Below are 13,727 nucleotides of genomic sequence, written 5' to 3'. Positions count from 1 at the left end.
TAAAGTCTAGCATTTCACCACAAAGCAAGAACAAAGTTTTTAACTAGGATATAGTGTCATGTGTGTCCTGTGTGCATGTACTATATGTGTATATATATATATATATACATATGTGTGCGTCCATATAATCCTCTCTACTTTATTGCACACATGCAATAGACAACACGTGTTTGATTATTAACATGAATAAATCCATTCTGGTGTCGGTTCCAGGATCCTGGGACAGAGCATGCCGACTAACTGCCGGGAATTACTAGGTCCCTTGTGATGGCAGAGAGCCAAAATAAATCTCATTAGGTCCACCTGTCCTGTAGCTGTCATTGTAAGGCAGAATGTTTTTAACTAGTGTGTGTCTCTGTGTGTGTGGGGGGGGGGGGGGGGGGGGGGGGGGAGGAAGACATACAGAAAATCCTCTCTTTATGTCAACGGTCCTCCTGCAATGGACATCCCTTATCATTAGAAACAGCTCAGCTCTTTTTCCTTCACAGTACCAACCGTTTACATAAGAACCACGGTGGTCATCCTCATCATCCTCATCATCCTCATCATCATCATCCTGCAGCAGTGCAGACCGAAGCAGTCCAACTCGACTTGATGATATCGATGAATATTTAAAAACTTACAGGAGGAGTTTTTCTTCACAGCCCCATATTTCCCAGTAGGAAACGCACAGGTACCTACAGCCCTGCTACATTTAAGCCATGACAATGAACACACATGGACAACGGCAAAGCTCTGGTCCTCGTAAACCTCATGCAGGCATCCCCATGCGATCGATTACGCCTGTAAAACGTGACAAATTGAGTAATCAAGTATCGGTCATTTCTATTCAATGTATAGATACTTTTGTCTGTTTGTAGCTGAAGGAATAACAACAAGGTGTTGCACACATATCCTTATATATAACATTAGAGCCTGCGTCTGTTAAGTCTGTTAAAGTTAGCTTCCCATCAATGTGCCAGGAAACAACTGCAGATACTGTAAGAACATGTTCCCCATCGAATCAAAGCAAACATTCGACATGCCTGGTTTCCTTCCTCCGCTCTCTCACATCTCTGTCGGCCCCATCTGACGACTCGAGGACCGAAATGGAAAAAAACAGGTCCTATCAAATGTAAATGTTCACTCGTAACATTGTTTGTGTTCAGGATCGTACCCACATGGGGCATTTCTTTTGACATTAAAGGGCCAGTAAACAACTCAGTGTTGTACAGAAGCACAGTTGCAGAATTTCTACGTTGTTATCATGAAACACGATAGCGGTGTGTAGACCTACTAATCCAGTGACCTTAACCTCCTTCTAAGCTATCTCCTCACATCGCCCCCCCACCCCTATCCTTACAGCCTCTCCCTTGGCCAACCATATCGACTCCATTTCCCTTGAATGTGCCGACTTTTCTTTCCTCCCTCTCCTTCCTCTCCTCCCCTCTTTTTGTCCCTCCTGTCTGCTCCTCCTCTCCCTCTGTACCTGTCCTCCAGTCAGAATAATAATGGTCTTATTGTTCCTCGGGTTGTTAAATTCTCATTAACAACGGGGTCAGAGAGAGAGAGAGAGAGAGATGAGGAAAACCGAGGTAGAAAAATGTAAATGAAAAAAAGCAGCGAACGTGATGAGTATCAGATGAAAGACCTTGGGCATATTTCCAGGCTCCTTTTCCATTTCTTCAGATTGTGTTTTCCAGGAAATACCCCCAAACATTCCCTCCACACACCTCAACTCCAACTGCACTGGAGCCCATTCATCCCCCCCAAAAAAACAGCGCTCTTCCCAATCAAACAGAACAAACACTCTATTGTGTGTCCACTTCTACCTGAGACCTCCTTCTCCTGAGTGGACGTGTGTGTGTGTGTGTGTGTGTGTGTGTGTGTGTGTGTGTGTGTGTGTGTGTGTGGTAAATAAAGCCGGCACGAGAGGTAATAATGAGTCATCGCATGCGGTTTTTTGGCCCACCCACGCAAAAAAAAACACTCCACGCATGCATGCATCACTGTTTTTGGGTGTTATTCTATCTATCCTCATCCATATGAGTCACATGACCAGGCAGAAGCATGGATTCACTTATACGAGGTTGACGTGTCTCTTGATCCACTACACACTGAGCTAAATTCAACATGCATTCACTCCAATAAGAACAGGGGGTTTAAAGAGTTTTAAAAAAAGTCATATTAAAGGAATATGTGCCTCCTAAGTTGACTTAAGTGAACCTAGTGTGGTTAAAGCAGTACGAAGCCAACACAACAATAAAGAGACACTCACACACTCACAGCAGAAGCTCTGACTCATATTTGTAGTGGTTGTCATGACAGAGAAGTAAAAAATAAACCCAATCGTTCTAGTGTGGTTACTATGTGAATGTGTGTGAATGTGCATATTTGTGCGTCTGTACTTGTTCACGCATGTTAACTGTACACAACGTCATGTTGAAGGGTAAACACAGCGTGTTTCTGTGTTTTCATCACGTCCCATCTAATCTAAGCGCAAACAAAATAAGACCACATCATGTGGGCCACTCCTAGGTTAGACCTTGTTTCTCTTGTAATTACACACACACACACAGCCTGAATCATTGCATCTGGCCGGGCTTCCCTTTCAGTCTGGCAAAAAGAAGACGCAGAGAGTAAAGTCACGGCCCAACGAGAAGACCTGGTGAGGAGAAGATGTGGGAGATGTTCAACTAAAGACTTCACTTAATGGGAGACGACTGGCTTCATCGTACTGGCACTCGATGTTGCAAGGTAGGTGTGCTTTTGTGGAACAGTGGCTGCGGGGGTACGAACATATAAAAAGGTTTCACAGTTCACACCGACGGAAGCTGCGAGTAATCTTATCTTTACTTCCTTTACAGCATCGTATAATTAGCCGTAAACTCATTAGGAGCCATAAAAGCTGACCGACGCGAGTGCCACACAACAAGTCTCTGGTTTCCTTTAAAATATGTGCTCCACTGATGGTGATGTGAGTGTGAGAGCTTCATCGAGTTGTTTGTTTATGACCGCGAGCAGAGGTTTGTTATCGCTGTCAATATATTGCGCTACAATTAAGTGTGATTTGGAGTCAAGGGCAGTGGTTATGTCCGGCTCTGGTTTGAGTTATGAATTGTAGAAATTGCATCGGAGGAAGAAATTGTATAACTATAACTAAGTTTATGTTTTTTTTTTGTTCAAGCTGAAAAAATAAACCCAGTGAAAATCAGAGAGACAGCCAGTCAGCTTTGAGCAAACCAGTTAATGGTTAACTGGTAAGTGGACTAATGTCTGGTCCCAAATACAGAAAACAGGCAGCATGCGCTTCAGCGTGACCCGCTCTGCATTATAATCCAAGCATTTTTTTATGTGTGTGTGTGTGTGTGTGTGTGTGTGTGTGTGTGTGTGTGTGTGTGTGTGTGTGTGACGGCGTGACAAACGTTCACTTACCCATCTTCCCCTCTGTTACAACCTTTTCAGCATACATCTATATACAATAGGAAGCAGGGGACGATCTGTCTCCGTCCTTCCTTCCCTCCCTCCTTCCTTCCTTCCTTCCTTCCTTGTTTCCTCAGGGCAGGTGGTCGATGCCTGGTAATATAATATTGAGGGTCTTAAGTCACAAACAAACACCATATAACACTAAAATAAACATTTAGCAAAAAGACAGTTAGAGACCAAGTTAAATGAGATTTGAAAAACCTGTATTACGCACTACACTTTTTTATTACTTCAAATTAATAATTAATGTGCTCCAAAGTACAGGCAGATTACATCGCAGGTGTGTTTCTCAGGAGTTGTTTTCATTTATTAATGATCTTTTCTCGCACGCAAACACACACACAAACTACACACACTACTAGAAAGTTCTCATTATGTAAGTTATTATTTTTAAGATGGAAAAGTGAGAATGAAAACACAAATGTATGAAGTCCATGTGAGACGAGCTTCTTGTTATAAAAGACTGTTGTCTTTATTAACCAAAGGTTAATGTGATATGAGGCCACTGGGATATGGTTACACTGGTTCAACAGACCAAAAAAAGATATATATATATATATATATATATATATATATATCTATATATATATAGATATATATATATATATATATATATATATATATGTATGTATGTATGTATGTATGTATGTATGTATGTATGTATGTATATATATATACATATAATATATATATATTAATATATTTATATAATATATAATATATATAGCTAACATTAATAGCTAACGCTAGGTTTATACACATAAACTGCAGGGCTGAAACAAAAAGTGACTCACCTGTATTTTTCTTGCAGCAGGTGTAGTACTGGCCTTCGTCAGTGACAAAATATCTTCTTCTTCTTTGGCCGATAGAAAAACAAAAAGACTGTTTCTGCCTTTAAAAACAGGCCGCCATTTAATTTACTGATCCAACCGCAGCACCGATAAATCCCAGTTTGCAGTAAATCCTCTTTTCTTTTCTTTTTTCTTTTTGCTTTCTTCACAGGTTACTGACCTCAAAGAAAGAAAGAAGAAAAGGAAACAAAGTAGCGCAGTTGTAGCGACTGTTTTCTGTCAACCAAAGCCCCCGACGCCCGCTTCTAACAGAAAAGAGAGAAACATTTGGAAGACTAATGGACTAATTGAGACACAAGTTTAGTGGAAGTCTGTCCCCAACTTTTCCCGTTTGGAGTGGTCGTCCGTGTGCGCGCTCTGCTGCGCAGACGAGGGGGGGAGGGGGGGGGGGGGCGCGAGTGACGTCACGGGAACGTATCTGAGTGGACGCACCGGGGGGCACGAGACACCTCGCGCGCGGCAGACCCGCTGCAGGTGGACACGCTGTCCTACAAAGTAATAGAAACACAATTGAACGGGCACTTAGTCGATTGGGAACTGATTGAAGGATGTCAGCTGTATAGAGAGTGTAAATGAAGCTTCATGTCTCTAAAAGGGCCAGTAAACACAGTGTACCCCCCCCAACCACCATCCACACACACACACACACACACACACACACACATGTATTTACAAGGTCCCTTTTCTGACATCCTCACAGTTAGCAGAGTAAATAAAAAGGGAAGTTAGTCAATCTTCGCTCTGGAGGAAGAGAAGCAGGCACATCACAGAGCGAGAGGCCGGTCGGTTGACAGTCACACAGAGGTTAGGAGACGAGAAGGAGAAAGGAAGCCAAAAGGAAGAGAGCAGGTTGACTGAGGAAGGAAGGTCAGAAGATCACAACAACAACAACAACGAAACGAGCAGGAGGAGAAAGAAGATGGCTGGACGAGAGGCCCAGTGCTGCTGGCTGCTGTTCACACTCTCTCTGAAAGGTGAGGCGATATACCGGCAACATCCACTTGCGCAACACCTTCCCCAATTGTCATGTTGCAGTTGTCAAATAAAATGGCAACAAGTTTCAGTGAATGTATCTATTCTTGTTGCTTTCTTACATTGCACCAACAAATTAAATCCAATGAGTAGAGGCCGAGTCCTTCTGAGCAGAAACGTTCTTATTTCCATTTAAGTATTTTTAAAAAAAATTCAGAAATAGTGTTATACATTGTAGTTACAATAACAGTTAATAGTTATAATATGGATGCACTCCACGTAATGTAACGTGAAATACGTTCCCTTATCTTTGTGAAATAAACCAATTGATTTTACACCGTCGTTATGAAACTTGGTGCTGATGATATATTTTAACACGTAACCTTTTTTGCCCCCCCTCAGGTATTCTTGCAGGTGATTGGTCGGTCCGTCTCCCCTCCAGTCCCATCTGTGCTGTGATTGGTTCCTCTGTGGTTCTCCCTTGTTCCTATGACTACCCCCAAGGTTCCAGTGAAACCAAGGAAGAGGGGCAGCTCTCTCCTCAGGTAATTCAATAAAGAAGGCATTGTTAGCCGTTGCAATACATCTCGCGGTGTTTCTTTAACCAGAAGACTTTCTAAGCAAGGTTTAAAATCTGTAATCAGAAATAACGTGTAGCTACACGGGGTTGATTAAACCTATACTCCACTCCCCAAAACCGGACTGGTACACCTTCCAAGGTGTCGTCCTTTTATGCAGCTCTTTGGTTCCCCTATTTTAGTTTGTCTGTTCTGCTTTATTTTGTATTTTTTAATTTTCTATTTCTCTATTGTGTTCATTCATACATGGCATTGTCTCCTTTGCCTCATGTATTTTCTGAAATGTTTACTTGTATTGATGTTATTTTTTTCCTTGCTTCTATGTAGAGCACTTTGTAAACCCTGTTTTTAAAGGTGCTATATAAATACATGTATTATTATTAGTAGTATTTAAACGATTTTAACATCTAGAGCCAGTTTTAGTAGAAATGTGTCAATGTGTCTCTATTAGGGAGGAGGAGGAGGACAGTACAACGTCTCGTCTGAGATGTGGTGTCTCGAGGACAGTCGCTGCATAACATCAAGGTATTGATGGAGACGCACTGAAACACCTTTTCCTCTAGGCAAAAGCCCCTCATAGCACAGGGTTAAGTCTAAGTCTATGTGTCCGTCTCAGCTACGTCTTCCACAGTGCCGGTATCTTCCCACATCCATCCTACCGGAACAGGGTGGAGTACCTGGGGCAACCGGGGACCAAAAACTGCACCCTGAGGATCTCCGACGTGAGGGAGTCGGACAGCGGAGCGTACGTGTTTTACCTCGTCACCAGCCACCCGACACAGAAGATGCCAGAGCAGAGCGGTATACAGCTCCTGGTGGCAGGTGGGAAAACCGAAAGAATTACCTGGCAGTCTTTGTATGTTGTTTGTTTCTCATTGTCTTTAAGTCTCGCTGTCTTTCTGCCTGACATCAACTGCCCTGCAAGTTCTCAAATACTTCAATAACAAGTGTTGATGTCTTTCGAACCCACTTCCTTTATGCAACTCCCTTTGACACTTTGTGCTATTTCTGAAAGGCGGAATTGAAACTGACCACCGACTGCATACTGTAAATAATGTATAATCTCATATTGAGACATGGGGATTTGGAGCAATTTAAGGTATTAGCGCCTGTTGAAAGAACTCTTATTTTGGGTGCGTGGATTGTGGGGTGTTGGGAAATGGTGGTCTTGTTCCACCACAAAGATAGTCTTAAGACATTATTGAGAAACGTCTGTGTGGAGTCACACTCTGGTTGTTTTCCTGTTTTTTTTCTCTCTGCTACTCTGTCTGTGCCATAAAGTTTTGGTAAATACATTTTTTTTAAATGGTTGTTCACAACAGAAATTCATTATCAAACAAAAGCTGGATATTTGTATTGTGAGATGGGTAAATACATCAGTGTTTACACTCTCAGAAAAATAATAATAATAGCTGTCATACTATAAATAAACCTCTGGAAACAGTCCTAAAGAAACATGATTAAAAGAAAGCAAAAACACAGTATGTATGTGTTTCTACAATGATTTTGGTCTACTCGAATATCTAAAGTATTCCAAACCCTCGTTTTCTTCTCCAGACTCCTCCGGTGGCGTCACGGTGTCCGCGAGTCCCTCCAGTGACATCACGGAGGGCGGAGCCTTACGTCTGGCCTGCTGCGGCCCCGCGGCCGGTCCACGGGCAACCTTCAGGTGGTACAAGAGCGCGAGCAACGGCCTGAGACACGCTGGACAGGTGTGGACCATCGACGAGGTTACCTCTGAGGACTCCGGCAGCTACTACTGCCAGATAGACACCGGAGACAACGTGCAAAACTCAACGCAGCTGCACATTGACGTGGAGTGTGAGCGAAGCCATCCTTAAGGTTAAGCAAGGTGCTTCAGGCTAGAATATCTTAAAGGTCACTGACCTTTTCACCTCCTTCCCGTTCTAGATTCTCCTCGAAACACAGCTGTGTCCGTCTCTCAGCCGCAGGGCGGGCTTCCTGCCACTCTCACCTGCAGCAGTGACGCTAACCCGCCTGTCCGCATGTACACCTGGTACCAGGGTGCAGCGTGCCTCCCTGCAGCAGACAGGAGCTCCCATCGAGCGGGGCAAAGCCCGGCTGCGCCCACGGGACGGGGCCCGACACTCAGCAGCGCCAACTTCACCGCCGAGCAGTACGGGCAGCACTGCTGCGCGGCACGCAACAGACACGGATCTCAGTACGAGAGCATAACCCTGGCGGGTACCAAAGGTGGGTCACTCACACCGTCCGAGAGCTTTGACGTTTTGACCCTCAATCCTGCAGAATTGAGCCACCGATCCTGTTCGGCCATTACCTACCACTTCTTTAAGGTTCTGGGACAACCTACTTATCTCTTCTTTATCTTTAAGATGCAACCGAAACATATACATGATTTTACATTTAATCCAGTAAAAACAAACACTGTCATGAAGCCCATGCTTTATGAAATACCAGACAACATTGTTCATACTCGTGGTCCAACGTCCATCTATGAGATTGTTCCCTTTTCTGCCCACGACAGTTACGACTTCGTTCAAGTCTTCAGGAAGCAGGCTGCTGCTTATCGGGTTGACCATCGCTGTCCTACTGGTTATTATGGCCATAGTGGCCTATTGCACGACAAGGTGAGTTCTTATTTAGTTATATTTCAGCATCAGGAATCTTGAGAGGTATACCGTACCGTTGGAATGGCGGATAATTTAAGTAAAGTAATGAAATTACAAGAAAATCAAGATCAAAATAAGTTAATAATGTAAATGTCAGCGCTTTTTTCATCACTTCTTTGTCCTTTCAGGAGACGGAAGTCCTCCGGACGCCAGTCGTATGTCCTCACTGAGACAACTGATGCAGCACCTTAAGGACCTTTGTTTGTTTACTCCTTAAAGTAACTCAGCATAGTTAGAAACCCCTTTAGACACTCCTGTGTGTTTACCTCATGTTGCCAAGTAAACCCCGATGATACGAGCAGACACTGCGTAAAAATAAAAAAGACTGTTACCGTGACGACCCGAAGATCGGCCAACTAGGACCCGATCCTGAAACACTTCATTCCTGGATTCCTGAACACTTTAAGGCCTAAATGGTTCATTTGCTTTTGGGATAAACTAAACGCCGCTGTCAGGACTTAACCAAGCGATCTTGTGCACCCAGTTCTGTATAACCCATGTCAAGAAACAGCTGTTGCTGGAAGCTCGATGATGATGATGATGATGATGATGAAGACGATGACGGAAAAACACCGTCGTGAGGATCCAATTAGAAGCAGTTTGCGGTTGGGACGGGGCCTCGTCTGTGTGCGTTTGAGTAAACTCTTCCGTGTGATAAGGCTCTAGAAAGATAATGGCCAGAGCCCGAGGACGACGACCAGGAGGACAGTGACTCTGAAGTCCATTTATAAAACATCTCATTAGTCTATTTTTAAAAATGTTTATGTCATATTAAAGTGAGCTATGAGTAAAGTGGTGCACACGTAAAGTAAAGAAGAAAGTGCTAAAATGTTCAAATATTTAAAGAGACAGTTTCACATAATGTACACATCAATTGGAAGGTGCATTTACTGGACACATTTTTTACATTTATTTTTAGGAGAACCTCTACATATTGTAATGCCACTGATTTCATCATAAATACGATATTCATATCATTTTAAAGCTGTTTTGTCACCTGAGATCTCTTCTCAATTAGGATTTCATCACAATAATTCCTGATACAGTCTGACTGAAAACATTTACAGCAACAACACCTTCACGATGGAATATTATTCACAGTATTCAATTAATAAAAAACATAGTTTTCTTGGCGTTGTCTCCAGTGTCTTAAGAAGGAATGAGGAGTGTTCATACATGGAGTCGTTCTTCAGGCCCGTTTAGGCCGTGCCGACGTTTTCATAATCACGGCAGCTCTCCTAAAAACACAACGGGTCAAACTTTAGACATTTTGTGTTTAACCGTCGTTTTTTAACTGGAGCAGAACGAGATCCCTTTTTACCTCTTCATGCACGGCGGGATTACGTCTCAGCCTCCTTTAACAAGTGGATGAGAAAAAGTGTGAACATTCAACTCTTATTCTTTTCATGCATCTAATCAAAATGAGTGTTTATAACTTCATTTACCAAACAATAACAAGTGGCAGCAACAGGACAATAAGGACTTTGACTCCGATACCGACCGAGAGGATGACACGGTTTCCTGTTAGCAGAGATAATCAGAAATGTTCAACCATAACATTGTAAACATTTTGTTTGTGTTGCACTTTACTGTATTGTCTATACTCTGTGATGTCATGAGAGGAAGTGTCATCAATGGGAGATACATCCCCTCCCAGTGGTTGCAGCAGAGACTACAACCCATCATGGCAACTGGGACCAGCCCCTCCCCTACCGGATGTTTGCAGTTGGGGAGGTTTCCCCGAGCGTCTACAGGCTTCTCACCTTTTGAGCTCTCGTCCCATTGATGCAATGGGAGATACATCCCCATTAAAGACAATGAACCAGAAGAAAACTGAAGAATACTTATGTGTGTTTTGTGTAGCGGCTTTTCTGCCAGTTAAGTTTATCCTTTTTTTACATTTTTTATACAGAATTTTGAGTTAGAAACCACTGCTTGTCATCCTGTTTTGTGCACCCACGCCTCACAAGCCGATCCCGACCTCTCAAGACATCACAACTCTTATTTTAACGGGCAGTTTTGACTCTTACTCTTGCATGTAAGATTCATCAAATTGAATCTTTCTACTCACGCTATCATTCCTCATTAGATGAGCTTCTTAATCACACATCAACGTAATTATCTTCCTCATACTCACTGTCTGTTTCGTCCACTGGGAGCAGCGGCGCCCCAGTGGAGTGGTTTCCCCCCAGTGGGTTGCTGGCCTGGCAGAGGTAGAGGCCGGTGTGGGACGCCTCCACAGAGGGGAGAGACAGCACCGGTCCTGATCCCACCTGCAGCAGGGAGCTGAGACTGGAACCGGTGCTCCTGTACCAGGTGTACCTGTCTGCTGCGGGGTTAGCGGCGCTGCTGCAGGTCAGATTCACACCGCTGCCCATCGTCAGGAGGCCCGAATAACTCATCTCAACGGACACGTTCACCGGGGGATCTGGTTCAAAAACACAACCACTGTGCTGTTTAGATATTAACTTAGAGGATGCATTTTTTGCAAGTTAAAAAATATTTATACATAATCCCGACTCAAAGTCAATGGTTTTTTTCTGAATATGTTTTTGTTTGAAATAAAACTTGTGCTTAAGACAAGCTTAGGATATTTAAATGTCTGGTTCTTAGAAGCTATTTTTACTTACTATTACTATTTTTACTTTTTACTTGGCACTCTGATATTCTTTTGAATGAAAATTGCATTAAAAAATAAAATGCATTATTGTTATTATATTATATTATATATTATATTATTATTATTATTATTATTATATATTATATATTATTATATATATTATATTTTATTATTATTATATTATTATTATTATTATTATTATTATATTATTATTATTATTATATTATATATTATTATTATTATTATTATTACTTCAGGAGATATTGTGACATTTGAAAGCTTTAACGGTCCTAAAAGAGGCGCATGCTAACAAGTGGCTAAATGAGACCACTAATTGTCAAATGTTAAGACATAGTTCATAATTTGTTCATTAATGAGGATATATGAAAGGGGCATTAATCTGCTTTTCTAACTCAATACTCAATAACAAGCAGGATGTTCAGGACGTAAAGGAACTATTCCTTCCGGTTCATACATCACTGAAATAAGAGTTTCTCCACCAACAACGTCATAATAAACACACTCACACTGAACATCCAGAGCCACAGGATCAGATAGAACTGACTCCTGTCCTTTGACAGCGCACAAATAATTCCCAGCATCCTCCGCTCTTGCCTGGAACTCTGATTTGGCGACAGGAAGTCCATCTTTAAACCAAACTGTGCTGGGAAGTTGGCAGGGTGTCATACATGTGAGAGTCACGTGGTCTCCGGCTCTCACACTGGCAGAGGAAACGCTGGCACTCAGCTCTGTTAAAGAAACTGTGGTGAAAAATAATGGTTTTAATCCCGTTTGAATAGTGCCATGAATTACACATTGTTTGCAATTTTGCTGTAAAAACTGTGGACACGTGAGACTGTGAAAATATGTAATAAGAAAGACACCCAAAAGTCGCACTAGCAGCATTTGTCGCTGAAGTTAAGACGCCTGTGTGTTTCTTACCGTTGTTTTTCACAAATAAAACACGCCTTGATAGTTTTTTTTTCTCTTTCCGGACGATAAAAACACATATAAATAAAACACATCGTGTAAGTTTACGTTTAAATTTGTGCGTGCAACATAGCTAAGCTATGTAGCGAGCTAACAAGCTAACGGCAGTGTTGCAAGGGATGTAGTTCACTCAGCGGTTTCGCACAAAACTCAATTATACGACGACAAACGTGCGACTTTCTTGATTAAAATGATCTTTTCAATTGAAAAACATCAGACGGTGTAAATCGTGTGTGTAAATAAAGTCCCGTGAGGAACATCGGAAGGGGCGGGACTTCGCCAGTAAATTGAGAAAAGCTGAAAACATTCAATTACACTCACATGTACAATCACCCTACCTGTGACAGTCAGATACACCGATCCTTTACTCCGCCTTCCATACGTCTCCGTGTCGAACCTGAAGTAGTAATGTCCCGTGTCGTTGACCTGCAGGTCGTGAATTGCCAGGCCGCAGTCGTGCCGCAGGTCACCGAGGTATTCGGAACGATTTCGATACGAAGGAAGGTCTGAGAGAGCGACGCGTGTCCAGAGGCCATTTCTTAATTCCCCTTTGTACCACGCGGTCCTTTGAACAGTTTCTTCAGCTGTGTAGTCGTATGAGCAGCCGAACGCCACCGACGATCCATTTGAAGCGCACGGATTTATGTTTTCAAAAGTCACATACCGCCCGGCTCTTACGGTCCCTGCAGAGAGATCGTGTGATGTGTGATTATTATTTTTAGCGTGCTTCCATTCCTTCTTTTAACTCCGCATACACAGTAATACAAATCCGTAAAAAGAAGAATATTTCAGGTCAATTCATCGTAAAAAGAAAAGTGAATTAAAACAATTCAATGGATAAAAACAGCAGTAGTATAAGCCTAGAACTCCTCACCCGACTTCAGGATCAGAAGCGCCAGCATCGCCAGCATCGTCTCCACAAAGTGTTGGAGATGGATGTGAGATTTTTTGGAGAATTGATCTCGACATAAATTCGGCGTCGCAGCGAGCGGCGCGGATCAGGAGGAAAGTTGTGGACGCTGTGATATCCAAAGCGACATCTGATGATAGCTGAGACGTGCAAAAATAAACAGAAACAGTCGTCTTTGAATGGGGAACTTGTGGTTGAGACTTCCTTTGCGTGTACTCTTGTACTCCACGCCTATTTAGTGTCTTTCCTTCTCAAATGTGTTTCACTACGTGACATCTCAGTCCAGTCGTTGCCTACAGATTGGCTGCATATAATCAAGGGCCCTGGAGGATCCCTTCTCAAGACTTTGAGTCCCATCTATCCTGAAAAATACCTGCAACACTCATTTGACATCCCTTCAACATTAGTTATACTGTGTGTCAAGTTAGCAAGTTAGCTGTGTAGCTAATGCGGTGAACCTGCTAAACATCTGCATGTTAGCATTCTAGTGTGAACACGTTAGCATGCTGATGCTATCCTTTAGCTCACAGAGCCGCCAGCTGTTCACTCGGGTCTTGAAGCAGAGCCTGTAAGTGTAATCGGCTCTTTCAACTCCACAGAATCTTTCATCTCGATGTCCAACGATGAACAACGCGACAATAATTACTGTAATTTGGTACGGGCCGCTCCAACAGGAGCAAGTACGCGGGG

At 42.7% G+C, this 13,727-nt stretch overlaps 3 protein-coding genes across 4 annotated transcripts in view; 1 reads left to right on the top strand and 2 right to left on the bottom strand.

Moving 5' to 3' along the window:
- Nucleotides 1-4,683, bottom strand: part of hpn (hepsin) — a 9,313-nt gene extending 4,630 nt beyond the window's left edge. The window contains exons 1-2 of one of the 2 annotated variants that reach the window (XM_034553201.1): nt 4,260-4,683; nt 3,415-3,555 (exon numbers count right to left, since the gene is read on the bottom strand). In XM_034553201.1, coding sequence (XP_034409092.1) covers nt 3,415-3,451 — 37 coding nt within the window. In that variant the 5' untranslated portion in view covers nt 3,452-3,555; nt 4,260-4,683. Of the gene's footprint in view, nt 1-1,630; nt 1,782-3,414; nt 3,556-4,259 lie in introns of those variants that run through there. The other variant, XM_034553202.1, reaches the window with a different exon arrangement.
- On the top strand, nt 4,663-9,650 carry LOC117745122 (sialoadhesin). The gene is made up of 8 exons (XM_034553203.1): nt 4,663-5,290; nt 5,691-5,833; nt 6,318-6,391; nt 6,483-6,688; nt 7,424-7,687; nt 7,778-8,080; nt 8,373-8,475; nt 8,646-9,650. The coding sequence occupies exons 1-8, from the start codon at nt 5,236-5,238 to the stop codon at nt 8,707-8,709; spliced, it is 1,212 nt and encodes a 403-aa protein (XP_034409094.1). The 5' UTR covers nt 4,663-5,235; the 3' UTR covers nt 8,710-9,650.
- cd22 (cd22 molecule) lies at nt 9,264-13,203 on the bottom strand. Its single transcript, XM_034553205.1, has 7 exons — nt 13,002-13,203; nt 12,466-12,810; nt 11,665-11,898; nt 10,655-10,945; nt 9,963-10,038; nt 9,839-9,872; nt 9,264-9,755 (listed from the first exon to the last, which is right to left on the bottom strand). Exons 1-7 carry the CDS (start codon nt 13,036-13,038, stop codon nt 9,717-9,719), a joined length of 1,056 nt encoding a protein of 351 aa, XP_034409096.1. The 5' UTR covers nt 13,039-13,203; the 3' UTR covers nt 9,264-9,716.
- Between the last annotated feature and the right edge of the window lie 524 nt (nt 13,204-13,727).

Source organism: Cyclopterus lumpus, chromosome 16, assembly GCF_009769545.1.
Source record: "Cyclopterus lumpus isolate fCycLum1 chromosome 16, fCycLum1.pri, whole genome shotgun sequence".
Classification (NCBI taxonomy): Eukaryota; Metazoa; Chordata; class Actinopteri; order Perciformes; family Cyclopteridae; genus Cyclopterus; species Cyclopterus lumpus.
The sequence above is the reverse complement of the archived record's forward strand: the minus strand, read 5'-3'. Positions and strand labels throughout refer to the sequence as shown.

Bases quoted from the DNA above. Each gene is read 5' to 3' on its own strand.
- cd22 (XM_034553205.1), bottom strand. From the start codon at position 13,038: ATGCTGGCGATGCTGGCGCTTCTGATCCTGAAGTCGG. The intron at 11,899-12,465 runs GTAGGGTGATTG...TTTTCACCACAG, and splicing joins GGTGTATCTGACTGTCACAG to TTTCTTTAACAGAGCTGAGT. The intron at 9,873-9,962 runs GTAAATGAAGTT...CACTTGTTAAAG, and splicing joins CTGCCACTTGTTATTGTTTG to GAGGCTGAGACGTAATCCCG.
- LOC117745122 (XM_034553203.1), top strand. From the start codon at position 5,236: ATGGCTGGACGAGAGGCCCAGTGCTGCTGGCTGCTGTTCACACTCTCT. The intron at 6,392-6,482 runs GTATTGATGGAG...TGTCCGTCTCAG, and splicing joins AGTCGCTGCATAACATCAAG to CTACGTCTTCCACAGTGCCG. The intron at 6,689-7,423 runs GTGGGAAAACCG...TTTCTTCTCCAG, and splicing joins TATACAGCTCCTGGTGGCAG to ACTCCTCCGGTGGCGTCACG.